The sequence below is a fragment of the Castor canadensis genome, chromosome 2, assembly GCF_047511655.1.
Source record: "Castor canadensis chromosome 2, mCasCan1.hap1v2, whole genome shotgun sequence".
NCBI classification, from domain to species: Eukaryota; Metazoa; Chordata; class Mammalia; order Rodentia; family Castoridae; genus Castor; species Castor canadensis.
This window is the reverse complement of record NC_133387.1, coordinates 179258206-179272858: the sequence shown is the minus strand read 5'-3', so window position 1 is coordinate 179272858 and position 14653 is coordinate 179258206. Positions and strand designations below refer to the sequence as shown.

General features: G+C 40.2%; 1 protein-coding gene across 3 annotated transcripts in view; it reads left to right on the top strand.

Annotated features, from left to right (window-relative positions):
• Nucleotides 1-14653, top strand: part of Jhy (junctional cadherin complex regulator) — a 64061-nt gene that overhangs the window by 13745 nt on the left and 35663 nt on the right. For all 3 annotated transcript variants that reach the window (XM_074066516.1, XM_074066515.1, XM_020182390.2), the window contains exon 3: nt 2803-3322. In XM_074066516.1, the coding sequence (XP_073922617.1) occupies nt 2803-3322 (520 nt within the window). The remainder of the gene's footprint in view (nt 1-2802; nt 3323-14653) is intronic.

The window sequence follows — 14653 nt, the reverse complement described above, 5'->3', positions numbered from 1 at the left end:
TGTACACATCCCTTGGATACTCCATCTTTCCACATCCCACCCGTAACTTAGTGGCAGATGCCCAGTGTCATCACTTGGGAAGGTGGGAATCTTCCCACATGTTGCAAACTAAAGGGTTATCTGTTCTAACCTTTCCCCAAAAGAATGCATAGCCTGTGAAGATAAGCCTTTCCAGGAACTCATCACTTTGGCTGCCCCAAAGCATTGGCTGCCATCTTTCCTCTATAATTAAGCACTCATTTGAATTTAGTTAAGCCCAAACTCTTCCACAGAGTTTACAATGTCCTTCTAGATCTGAACTCTGTTTAACCTGAGCGCCAACCTTCAGCCTTTCCTCGAGGACTCTCATACTCCATTTTACCCACATAGAATTGGTTCTTAGGAAACATCACGTGCCACCCCCGCTCCTGCCACTCTTTTTCACATGCTATTCCCTCAACCTGGCATTTACCTCCTTAGCCCTAGGTCTCAGTGAAAACATCACTTCCTCTAGAAAGCTTTCCCCAACCTCTCAAGAAGTGAGTGGATGCTCCCCCTTAGTAAAGGCACTGTGTTCCTCATCGAAGCAGGCATCACTCCAAACTGCAAATTACTTGTTTCTGTGTCCCCATTAGTCTATAAGTCCAATGCTGCGTCACTCACCACTGTATGTCCTCCTAGCTTAGTAAGCGCTCAGTAAATAAATACTTGTTGAATCAATGAGTGAGGTAATGAGTAAAAAATAGAGTTAAATTTGGATTTTCTTGTCAGTACAGTATGGCTATGGGAAAACTGCACATTTGTTATTAATTTTTAATTTATTTGAAGGTAATAATTGAACTTTCTTTCCCAATTAAAGAATCCCAGTTGAGCCTTATCAGACAAGATAAGCTCTAAAATCATTCACTAATTTGGTCCAATGCAAAAAGCTTCTGCATGTTTAGATTCTCATTGACTGCTATTGGTTTTTAAAAATAAGTTATCTCACGCTGTATTTGTGTTGGTTGGAGTATTCAGATGCAGTTGTTTATTTGAGAAGCATTTATCAACACTTGTGCCGGTAGTGTCATGCAGTGTAAGATGACCAGGGCAGAGGTTAAGGAAGGAAGGTAACCGAGTCCTTCCTGCTTGGGGCTCCGTATTTGCAGATGAGAAAAACTGGCTCAGAGATGGCATGACTTGCCAACTGACAAATAGGTGGTGGCAGACCTAGAACTTGAGCCCAGATGTGTCCAGTCTAAGTGCAGATTATACCCTGCTGGACCATGCCACGTGTCCCTTGACTCTTAAGAGCCAGGTGAAAGCCCAGGTTGAGAAATATTGCAGATTCATAGGATGGATAACACCCAGGAGAAACCTCCCTGGTACTCAAGGCATGGTGGCACCATTTTGACCTCCCATTTCTTGACAAATGGACCATTCTCATTCAGGCATTTTGCTGGAGAATATCACATATCTTCCCTTGTTGGAAAGGGAAGAGCAGCCTGTTTCAAAAAGTTTTCCATCTTAATATGTGAGCTGAAAAATGACAACTTAATAAAGGCATAGAGTTTGGGCTTTTTCTCCAGTCTTTGCTTTACATCAAATCAAAGAAATCTAGGTCCACATTAAGAAGAGTAAATTATCATTGGGGAGACTCATTAGTTTGTTTACTCAGCATAAAATTATGTCCTCTGTAAACAGGAATATCAAATACCATAAAAATCATCGGGTGATTTACATTTTCTTTTTGATTAGAGGATTCCATCCACTGTACTCAAGGAAGGAAAATCTCTCCCATTTAGCTTTTGAAGATCAAAGAGGCCATTAAATATACCATATTACCCAGCATTTTTTCCTTTTTTTTTTTTTTTTTTTTTTGGTTAAGGCTAGGTGGTGCTTTACAAATTGAGACTGTCATAGGGAAAAGGGAGGGCCTTATTTAGGGTCATCTGCAGAAATTATGGACTAGTCTGCTTCCCTCAGACAGGACTATATACTTAACCTTTCATTCAAAAAGGGCTGCCCTACAGTTTCCCGTGCACGCTGACCTGTCTACTGAGTTCTGTACACATCAACCCGAGGGCCAAGAGAATAAAAACTTTTCAGGGAGCTACTGTATGATTCTAAGCCTGGAGGATCTTTCGGTAGCATATTTGATAAAGTCTACAAAGACAAAATGAAGTGAAAAACAAAATTGCTGAAAAGGATGCTATTTAGGTAGATGACTATGTAGGTAGTCAATTGGGATAAAACCTGGCTTTCTTCCCAAAAGGAACAGACTGAAGCAAATGTTGTCTAGGCAACAATCCACTCTTGTCTTCCTAGATAAATAATCAAATGCGCATACTGCCTGCTAAAGTGTAAATTGTAATTTTATCTTCACCAGCTGAAAGACAAGGAGGAACGTCCAAGATCCTTGTTGATGTGCACAGATAACAGAACTCTTTGAACCAAGTGATTCCTTGGTTTTTTAGTTGTTTTTGGCAGTACTGGAATTTGAAGTCAGGGCCTCATGCTTGCTAGGCAGGTGCTATCCCCCTTGAGCCACTCCCTCCACCAGTCCCAATTTTTTTGGTTTAATGTTGTAGATATTTGTTTTCTGGCATATAAATTTTAACTTTCCTCCATTTTAAGACATATTTCAATGAACTTGGGTAATTAAGACCTTTTTATCCTTATGTGTAGTGTGTGGATATAATTCGAGCCTGAAATACATCTTTAACATATAGATAGTAAAAGGGAAATTGGAGGAGAAAGATTGAGATTGATTCCAATAAACTGCGTACAACAAGTAGATTTATTTTGATTAAGGACTTGCCATTTCTTTTCTGCTTTGAGCAGCCAACAACTGAAAGATGACAAATATTCAGACCTCCGATATGATCCGAACTGGAAGATTAAGAAAGAAGAGGAGCAGCTGTTGGCAGTAGAAGCCTTGCCTAGGTCTGCAGACAGCTCTTCTGAAAATCTGCCTTTGGTTCCACTCTACCCTTCCAAGGAGACTTCAATGGAGCTCTCAGGGGGAAAAGACAAAGAAAAAAGGAGTCCTCAGAGCGCAACCTCCTTACTCGGAAGCGAATTTTTAAGCCCAAACTATGAACATGGTACCCATCACAATGAGTCCTTTTCAGAGCTAAGTGACAGTGACCGGGAAGAGAAGTCAAGCAACCTCTCTCAGTACCTAAAGAGTTCAAGTTCACATAATGAGGTTTTCCTGCCAGGGTCACGTGGCCCTCAGAGAAGGAAGTCCAAGCAGTACTTTGTGGAAAAAAACAAGCTGACTTTGGGATTACCCACTCCTAAAACAGACTCTTACCTTCAACTTCACAGTAAAAAAATGGGGGACACTCATCCAGAACAGGTAGGTGGAAGCTGCTTAAACCTCTCTTCTGAAACACTGAAGTCGAATTTATGTTTGTTCTAAATGGCTGAATGTCCCTTCTTTGGGGATGACTATGTCATTATAACCATTTGCCCAGGTAAAACAAAGGCTTCTACTACACTCTATATGATGTCCCTTCTAGGAGAATGAGGAAAATCATTCCCCATGTTCTTAAGACCAAAATAAAAGCCATCAATGGTTTACAGTGCTGTAATCGCTCTAATTCAACTGCTAGATCCAAAACATCCCCATTCAAGGAATCATGGGAATTTTTTAGATTATTTATTCCAATAGATAAAAGATAGGAATAAGCCTTTGATTCTTGCCCATGACCTGCGTGGGTATGCTGCCTGAACCTGACTAAGAACCTGCGTGGGTATGCTGCGTGAATGAGAAATAAGACAAACACAGACGTAAAACAAAAGTGGGATCGGGAGGACTACACGTTCCTGGTAGGAAACGTGAGCGCCTACCTGAGCCAGAGTGTCTATTTTAATAGGTCAGTACCAGGAAAAGACTCAGGTAAAAATCAAGCTTCAACAATTCTTGATGCAAGGTGAAAGGAATGAGGTTTGGTGGGCGAATTGTCCTAAGGCTACTGAAGCTTAATTACAGAACATCAGTTCTGGAATCATCAAGGCATGCAGGACATGATCTAAGGTATTGATTAGTCTGGCATCAGGGAGTCTCCAAATAGTTCTGGTACTTTATCTAGTTTTGCGTCAGGGGGTGGTATGCAGACACAGCGGGTTGTATTCTTCAAGGAGATGTGAGAACAAAGGTCACGACACCAGGTACTGGGAAAAATATGGTAGGAGACACTGTGAAAAATCATACCATGGAGAGGCTGTGCAAACTCCATCATAATACCAGTCCAGGGTTCATGCCTGGTCGCCAACAGATTCCCTGTGCTAATGGCTTTTGTTTCTACCATAGCACTGGTTTCAACCCTACTAAATGCCCCCAACACATAGGAGATGACACAAACCACTGTATCAATCACCACAGCTCACATACAGGAGTGATTCTGAATTCAGATTCTGTGTACATGTTGTGTGGTCATGGGAAGTGAGGACAGGGCACAGCCTGAGGCATTTTTCTTTTGAATTCTTCAAATGGCCGTGTCAATTTCCATTGATAATCATGACACCGTTCTTTTTTGTCCTGTGTGGTAGATATTATTAGACCTTATCTCTCCACCTAGCTCCATCTGATCGTTTTGAGAGCAAATTCTCTCCCAAATGGTGGATTCAAAATCCATTGTAGCTGGCGCTGGTGGCTCACGCCTGTAATTCTAGCTACTCAGGAGGCAAAGATCAGGAGGATCTAGGTTCAAAGCCAGCCTGAGCAAATAGTTCAAGAGACCCTGTCTCGAAAAAATCCTTCACAAAAAAATAGCTGGTGGAGTGGCTCAAGGTGTAGGCCCTGAGTTTAAACCCCAGTACCGCAAAAAAAAACAAATCAAAACAAAAAAAAAACGCTTTTTGTGGCAAGTAATCTTTGTTCTGTTTCATGGGCACACACAGGATCCCACCAGCCCACCTCTTAGTGAACACATCATGGACACAAGAAAAGTGTGGCTAGATCATACAATCCACCACCCTTATTGGAAAAGAGCTGGAAATTAGTCACCTACTCATTTGGAGTAATTTTCAAATATGTAGGAGAGCCTATTACGGTAAAGCTGGGTTCCCTTAGACCAATTCCAAGTAATACCCAAGTGGTATTATTTATCGTACTTTGCCCTGTTCTAACCTCTGAGCATTTTCTTCATGCAGCACCTTAGATCACTTGGCCACGCTAGCCAGCTCCTCGGAACATTTTCTATGGGGTGGTATAGATAAGGTGGAGGAACAGTTGTAATTCTGGTAGATTCTGAAATCTCTTTTACAGTCTCGAAGGAGTATGTGATACCTTTGCCTTTGTGGGTGTGGCATATTTAGCTGAATTATCAAACAAATACTTAGCTAAATTTAAGCAGCTTTTAAAACTTTTAATCCAATTTGAGGTGTTGTTCATGTACTATTTTATTTCATAAATAAATTTCACTTCATTGCTTATTTAAACATATAACTGAATCCAATAGATGTGAAAAATGTCTGTCACTAGCAGTCTCTTCCAGATTAGGATAATATTTTTCATTACTTTTTAATGTGTTCCCAGAAAAAGTGGACCTTAAAGAATAGGCAAATAGGCCAAAAGAAAGAGTTACATTTACGATAAAAAGGGGGAAAGATTTGTTATAAAATCTTCTATTGCCAATTACTTAATTTCTAATTTTGTTAGTAGCTATCAGCTAATTTACCAAACAATGTTAGAATGAATTGGTTGGCAGTGACTTCACAGTCAATATTTTTTTTTGGCAGCACAGGGATTTGAACTCAGGGCCTCATGCTTGCTAGGCAAGTGCTCTTATCACTTGAGCCACATCCCCAGACCTCTTTACTTTTGTTATTTTTCAAATAGGATCTCTTGTTTTTTGCGCAGGCTAACCTGGACTGCATCCTCCTATTTATGCCTCTTGCACAACTGGATTGATAGGCATGATCCAACATGCTACATTTATTGCCAACTTTTTTCCCAGGCCGGTCTTGAATAGTCATCCTCCTAATCTATATCTCCCAAGTAGCTGGGATTATAGGCATGAGCCACCATGCCTAGCAATAGCCTAATTTTTTTATGCCACATAACATAATCTAACCTTGTTAGATTTGCTCTATTTGTAGGCTCTTGAATTCCTATTTGAAAGGGCCATTGACTTTTTCCTCCACTTTCTCCAGGTCCAAAGGTCTGAAGGTTGATAGCTAATAGCAATCCACAATGATTTCTTTACCATTTATTGGCACGTATTTCCTTCTTCCTACTCTTATTCGTCTCAGAAGACTAGAAATGAGTTTGACCTATCAGTGACACAATGGTGTGTGTGATTTGTTGTATGTACCACGTTAACCTAGCTAACCTTCAGGTGCTGATCCAGGAGCTCTGAGCTGGGACCCAGAGTGTACAGCTCTCACAAGGTCCCAGGGGATGGCTTGATGAACACGGCTAGAATAAAGAACATGGAGGCTTTATCAGAGACCTAACACAGCGGCCTGAGTCAGAGCCCAAGTGTTATTCTGCTGACTTGTGGTAGGAGGCAAGAAGGCAGATTTGGAGGCTGTTATTTTTCATTTGTGGATATGTATCTTCCCCTTGTAATGTATTTGAAAGAGATGACAAATGCCACACGAAACTGAATGATTCAATGACATTTTCTTGAGTAAATAAATATCAATTACCATTACACAGCCAGGGAACCCAGCTTTAATTTTTAATACACCATTTTGTTGCAGACATCTAGGACTAGCTGAACCTAACAGTGTCTAAATGCAGTTGATTGCATTGGGGAAGATTTCAAAATAAGTCTAAGTATACAACATCTAATAAATATGTAAACTGTGGTTTCTGTTTTTGGTTTTTGCTTGTTTTTGTTTTTTTGGCAGTACAGGGTTTGAACTCAGGGCTTCATGCTTGTCAGTCAGCCACTAGCCACTCTACCACTTGAGCCACTGCAGCAGCCTTGTTTTGTGTTTTGAAATAGGGTCTTGCCAGGTATCTCAGACTGGTCTCAGATTCAGTCCTCTACCTTAGCCTTTTGAGTGTGTGGATTACAGGACTATGCCACAATACCCAGCTCAACTGAGGTTTTTTTTTTAATGAAAGTTGAAAAGCTTATTATTAAATTAATATGAAAAATAGGCAGGCATATTAAAGAAAGCTCCAAGCCAGACATGGTGGTGCACACCTATCATCCCAGCACTCCTATAATCCCAGCACTCAGGAGGCTGAGGCAGGAAGATCAGGAGTTCCAAGCCAGCCTGCTACATAGCAAGACTCTGCCTTAATTTAAGAAAGAAAGAAAAGAAATAGAAAGAGGGAGAGGGAGGGAGGGAAGGAGAGGATAGAGGCCAATTTGTTCATGTGTGTATAATATGCAAATATGGTCCTTGAGAAAGTAAAACATTTCTAGGAATGAGAAGGAAGGGTAAAGGAGGATGAAGGATGGGTGAATTGAAGTGTGATACATCGTAAGAACATTGTAAATGCCACAATGTATAGTACAACAATAATATGATAATAAAGAAATTTTTTAAAACCTTTGAAAATCAAAAAAAGAATGTAAAACTTTATGGCCTTTGGAGCCAGGTTGATTTGCACTGCCACACACACTAGCTGTCTAGCACAATCTGACCTGCGCAGATTACTAAACCTCTTTTTCTTTCTTCTTCTTCTTCTTTTTTTTTTTTTGGCAGTACAGGAGTTTGAACTCGGGGCCTTGCTAATGCTTGCTAGGCATGCGCTTTACCACTTGAGCCACTCCACCAGCCCAGGTTACTGAACCTCTGCCTCAGCTTTCTCATCTGGAAAATGGGATAATAATAATACTTTCCTCATAAGATAATTAAGAAGACTAAGTGAACAGGTTATATATGAAGAGTGCTTAGATTAGATTAGTGCCTGCTTCACAGCAAGAACTAAGTAGATTTTTGCAAATTTTTTGTTTGGCCCAATAGATTCCCTTCCTAGGAATTTATCCTAGATATGTATGTACAGTTTTGAAATCACACTTGTACAAGATTATTCATTTTGTCCTTATTTGTGCTATTGAAAGATTGGAAGCCACTCAATTACCTGCCATTTGGGGAGTAGTTAAATAAGTTATGGTACATCCACACAATAGACTATGCTGCAGCAGTTAAAAAAATGAAGACATCCTTCACGAGCCTATTATGGACAACTTAACAGGATTATTACTAAGAGAAATTCAAGGTGTAATACACTGAGTTCAGTATTTAAAAGTGGTAGAAATAAAAACATATATATCAGACCAGTATGATCATGCACACCTGTAATCTCAGCACTTGGGATGATGAACAGGAGGATTGTAAATTCAAGGCCAGCCTGGGCTACTTAGCAAGACCTTTTTTTTAATAGTTAACCATAAGAACTGGGAGGGTAATAGGTGGGAACACAGCTTTTCACTTTACACCTTTTCAATTCTTATTTTTGAACCATACCTTTATACTAACTTATTAAAAATTAAATGAAAAAAATAGCAACAAAATGGGCAGGGGAGTATTTATAATATACATTTATAATATACAGCCCTGTTTTCTTGTGTTGGGTATTTTCAAGATAAGGTCTCTCGAACTTTTTGGTAGGGCTGACTTCAAACCTCGATCCTCCTGATCTCTGACCCCATGAGTAGCTAGGATTACAGGCCTGAGCCACCAGCACCCTGCTCTAATATACATTTTATAGTCACCCGAATAACTTCACATTCCTAACTGCATAGAGTCACCTAAGTCACATTGTTTCCTTGTTTATCACAGCTCAGTGGTTTTTAAATTCAACTGTTCTAGTCTTTTTACTGTTTTTCATAGATCTGTTGATTATACATTAAAATACGCTTTGAATCCATGGAAAGAGCTTAATTCCATGACTTGTGGAGCAAGGAACTGATGTGAAAGGCAGCAACACTAGAGGGCACATGAGCACCATGGTCAGACAGCGGCTTCATGGGTGAACATTCAGTGCTGGCTTTTATTCATGATTTGCTCAGTAGTCAAAAGGACTCATCTGAAACTCATTAGCATCCGAGTCAAATTTATGATCTACCATTAAAGGAAATTGTGTTTTGAGAAATGAACCACCCTTCTATCTTGATTCTAATATGACTTTGAAGATGAAGGTGAAATTAAGGATGAGTTGAAAAGAGTTTTAAGTGCTTTATACATGTTATTTGACTCTTCCCTAGTAACATCTTGGAAAGAAATTACAGATATTTTACAAATGTAAACATAAAAAGGGTATTTGATCGCCTACAGTCTTCAAGACAATATAAAGTCATAAACAGAATTCAGTTTCAGATCTGCTACCCACTTGGTATCAACACACTTTTGGGCCTGTTACTGAAACAACCGCCAATCAGTCATCAAATATTTATTGAGCACCGACTGTGTGCTAGGTTCTCTTGTCTGTGTTAGGCATGTGACAGAAAAAGAAGCCATGCAGAGAGAGCTCCTTCCAGGAGTTTACCTACCAGTCATGGAACATGAACAAAAAAGCAGGTACAAAATTTGAGATGTTCATCAACATCTCAAAGGAGACTAACAGACTTTATTTACTAAAGTAATGAAGACAAAGTGTGGCTGGAAAGTTTACCTCTGTGGAGGTGTCATTCCAGATGAGAAATGAAAGGATTCAAAAGAGAAAAGCATAGAAGATCTGGGAAGAGTTTTGATTTGCTGTGCCTTGGGAGCAGGATTCTGGCATATTTTTTCATGGGAGGAAAAATAAAGCCAAACAAAATACTGGTTAGGGAGTCAGGCAATCATGGTGAAATCCTGGCTCTTCAACATAGCACTTACTAGATATCTCAGCAATGGCTTCTTAAGCCTTATCTTCCCCTCATCTACTATATGGAGTCAACTTCTGCCATGGAAGGCTATTTATTTATTTATTTATTTATTTTTTGTGGATGATTTTTTTTTTAATTTTTATTTTATTCATATATGCATACAATGTTTGGGTCATTTCTCCCCCCTTCCCCCCACCCCCTCCCTTACCCCCCCTCTGCTTCCTCCCTTACCCCCCCTTACCCCTCGCTACCTGGCAGAAAAAAACTATTCTGCCCTTATCTCTAATTTTGTTGAAGAGAGAGTATAAGCAATAATAGGAAGGACCAAGGGTTTTTGATGGTTGAGATAAGGATAGCTATACAGGGAGTTGACTCACATTAATTTCCTGTGCATGTGTGTTACCTTCTAGGTTAATTCTTCTCGAACTAACCTTTTCTCTAGTTCCTGGTCCCCTTCTCCTATTGGCCTCAGTTGCTTTAAAGTATCTGCTTTAATTTCTCTGAGTTGAGGGCAACAAATGCTATCTAGTTTTTTTAGGTGTCTTACCTATCCTCACCCCTCCCTTGTGTGCTTTCGCTTTATCATGTGATCAAAGTCCAATCCCCTTGTTGTGTTTGCCCTTGATCTAATGTCCGCATATGAAGGAGAACATATGATTTTTGGTCTTTTGGGCCAGGCTAACCTCACTCAGAATGATGTTCTCCAATTCCATCCATTTACCTGCAAATGATAACATTTCATTCTTCTTCATGGCTGCATAAAATTCATGGAAGGCTATTTAAAGAATTTATACAAAGTGCCTGACATGTGGAGGCATTCTGTAAGCCATGGGAAAGGAATGGAATCCATTTAAGGAACAGGCCCTGCTAAACAAGGAGTCACCTAAGTCACCCAAACAGCTTTTTCCTTTTTCGTGCTACAGTGACTCAAAATAAAAGAGGTAGAACTTCAGGTAGAGTAAGAGCAAAATGTAGCTGCAAGGATATATCTCTATGACCCAGTGTGGTTGCATTGTGGTGTGACTCCCGTTCTGTGGTGTGGCTTCTCAAAGACTGCCCACACGGGGGTCTGTTAGTCAGTTTTTCATCATTGTGACAGAACAATGTACAGGAGGAAACATTTATTTTGGCTCATGGGAAGAGCTTTCGGTCCATCATAGTAGGGAGGTTATGGAGGAGCAGAAAGGCTTACCTCATGGTGGTCAGAAAACAGAGACAGAATGCCTGTGCTAGTAGGCTTTCTCTTTCTTCCAGCCTGTGGGGATGGTGCCACCCACATCAAGGAAGGTCATCCTCTTAGTTAATCCTCTCTGGAACTGCCCTCTCAGACACACCCAGAGGTGTACTCTACTGATCTCCTAGGCACTTCTCAATCCAATCAAGTTGACAACCAGGATTAACCATCACAGGATCTAAGCACACATCCCCACTTGTCATGCTGTTCCCTGAGAGTCCCCGATCAACCAAACTCTGTTCCATGGATTGTAGAGCTCTGCAATCATATCTAGCAACAGTCGGATATTCAACGTATTTCTTTAACAGTTGCTCAGAATCTGCTTCAAATATTTTAGTTCATAAGGAACTAATGAATAACTTGGATCATGTACACAGTATTTAGTACTTTGGTTTTGAAGTACAAGTTTGCATCATAATCCTTTCAACAATTCCTCTCCTTGATTCCATCTTCTCCAGTGGTCTTCTTGGATACAAATCTGATCATATCAATATGCTGCTTATCTTCCAGATAAAATCTAAACTCTCAGAGAGACAGAAAGGCCTTTCATGTCCTGGCCACTCCTGCCCCTCTTGCCTCATCCTCTGTCTCATCTCCCTTGTCCCACATCCTCCAGCCATGCTTTGGGAGCTCACAGTTCCTTGACCATGAATGTCCCCTGGGCTCCTTTTGGTTTGTGCTCACAGCTCCACTCTTCCTTGGCTTGTTTGTTTGGGAAAACCTTACTTTTCTTTGGAGACTCAGCTCACATGTCTCTACTTCATGAAGACAACATCCTTCACACCTGAACATCTGCCCCAGAGCCCATGGCACCACACAGCAAGGCTCTCTTTATGTGTCTCTGGGTCTAACGACTGTGAGCTGCTTAAGGTCACGGATTGATTTCATCTCTGAATCCCCACACATGGCATACAGTAAGCACTATCTAAATATGTGAGGAGGACATGTCATTTTAACCACTATTTCTTTGGTGCCAAATTGTGTTCTTTTCGAAATTAAAAAAAAGAACAAGAGAGACTGATCTGAGCTGTGCTGTCCACTGAAACACTGGAATTTGAAGTGTCAAAGACATTATGGTTAAAGTCATTTATTACCATTGGCAAATCACAAAATCCTCATTACAGTGACATTATAAATGTTTGTCTTCCACCACAGATTCAGGTTTATCAGGATAATGAGATGAGATGATCATATAGCTCTGTCTGGATATGCATTATATTTGTTTATTGAACATTTGTGTTCATAGCCTTCTAATAGATAAGATAGCTCAGTAATATATTGCAGTTCTTTTCCATCATTTTTAATTTAGTAGAATTTTGGGTAGTCCATAAGATTAAGCTTTACCTTTATTTAAATTGTCATCTTTTTGGTAATTATATTTGATCAGAAACAGAATACCTTTTTATAGAAATCTTCCAATTTGATGGTGGTTTTTTTTGTTTTTGTTTTTTAGGGGGTTTTTTTTTTTGGTGGTACTGGGGTTTTGAATCAGGGCTTCACACTTGCTAGGCAGGCACTCTACCACTTGAACCACTCCGCCAGTCCTTGGTGGTGCTTTTGAATTCCAGCTCTATTATACTTGTAAAAATCCTTCTTCTCCAGAGCAGCAACTCTGTAGATGTTCATCGATTGATAGATTTTATTATTTTGCCCTGTGTCACCACAAGAGCACTTACTTATGACAGTATAATTTCAATTGAAGTTTATGGTTTTTTCAATATGAGACAAGGCATGTTTCTTGTGTGCACTGTTCTGCACTTAATGTGCTTAAACTACCAGTCTGCTTGACCCATAGATTGACACTTCGTTAAATCCACATCACTGGAGAGGAAGCCATAAAGAGAGAAGTTCCCATACAGCTGAAGCATACCCTTTGAAAAACTGGAACTTTAACATAATTAATCATTTTTAAGGATTAATCACTTTGAAGCTTTCAAGAATGTACCTACTATACTTGACAATTCTGCATATTGCACTGTTCTGAAGTGAAGTCAGGATTAGAGGTGTGGCTCAAGCAGTAGAGCACTTCCTTTGCAAGGTCAAAGCCCTGAGTTCAAACCCAAGTCCCACCAAAGGGAAATGAAAGGAAGTCGGAAGCTGTGGCGATGCGAATGACCCTCTGCCTCTTTATTAGAATGATTTCAGCAGCCATGAGCTACAGTCATTCCATGCTCTCAAAGAGCCTGGGGAGCACTGGCAAAGAAGACATAAAACCATCAGTACTAGGTGAAAACTGCTGCACACACAGGGTGGGTCATCCCTGACCCAAAAATTCAAAATCTGAAATGCTCCAAAATCCAACACTTTTTGAGTGCTGGCAAGATGCCACAAGTGGGAAATTCTACACCTAACCTCTGTGATGGGTCGCAGTCAAAATAGAGATACACCAAAAATATTGCATACAATGACCTTCAGGCATAAATGAGTGTCATATTTAGGCTAGATCCCCTCCCCAAGATATCTGATTATATATGTGCAAATAATCAATTCTCCTAAAACCAAAACCACAACTGGTGCAAACATTTTGAATAAGGGATACCCAACCAGGACTTGAAACATGTCAGGTCCTAAAGGAACCCAGAATTCTTGTGTCTGCCCAGCGAAATCAGAGAGGGCTTCCCAGAAAAGGTCATCATGGAACTGATTTTTTTGGCTGTACAGGAGTTTGAACTCAGGACTTCACACTTGCTAGGCAAGTGCTCTAACTCTTGAACCACACTTCCAGTCTGGGAGAATGATTCTTTTAGAAGATACATTCTTTGTTTATTCTGGAGAGTTTGTGTTGTTGACTAATCAACCTTGTTATGGCTTGCATAAAATGAGGGCATGACTCAAGTGGTAAAGGGCTTGCCTAGCATGCTTGAGGCTCTAAGTCCAATCCCCAGTATTGCCAAAATAGTAGAAATACTAACTTTATGGTTTATGAGATATTCTTTAAAATATCTTTTATATTCTTGAAATAACAAATTTCTTAATTCACTTAACTTGTATTTATTAAGAGTCTAGTATGGTAACTTATGCCTTTAATCTCACCACTTGGGAGGCTAAGGCAAGAGGATTGAGAGTTTGAGGCCAGCCTGGACTATATAGTGAGTTCTCGGCTAGCCTAGGATATAGATAGATATCTTGTTTCCAAGAGAGAGACAGACAGACAGACAGAGCTTATTACACATCAAGCATAATCTTAGATGCTGGGGATACATTGCTGAACAGAACAGACAAAAATCCTAATCCCTGTAAAGCTGACTTCTATTGGGAGGAGACGAACAACAGACAAATTAGACTGATTAGTGTCTTAGTAGGAGGTGCAGAGAGGAGTGAAACAGAACAGAATTGGTAAGGACTGCTGAGTGGGGGAGAGAAATCACAATCTTAAATAGGTTAGGAGGCAACGTGTCTCTGAGAAAGAGATGGAGGAGACGAGAGACCATGCCATGCCAGTATTTGGAGAAAGAAGATTCCTGGAAGAGAGAACATTTACTGAGTGTGTGGTCTGAAGGGCCACTGAGCAAGGGGAGAACAATGGAAGTTGAGGCCCTAAATTTCCACCTCATTTGATTGGTGCTTGGCCATCTAGGTTTAATATAAACCATAGATCTAGCCAGATAAACAATAGATTATATAGCTGTCTCTTGGCATCTTTGGAGGATTGGTTTCAGGACCCACACATATACCA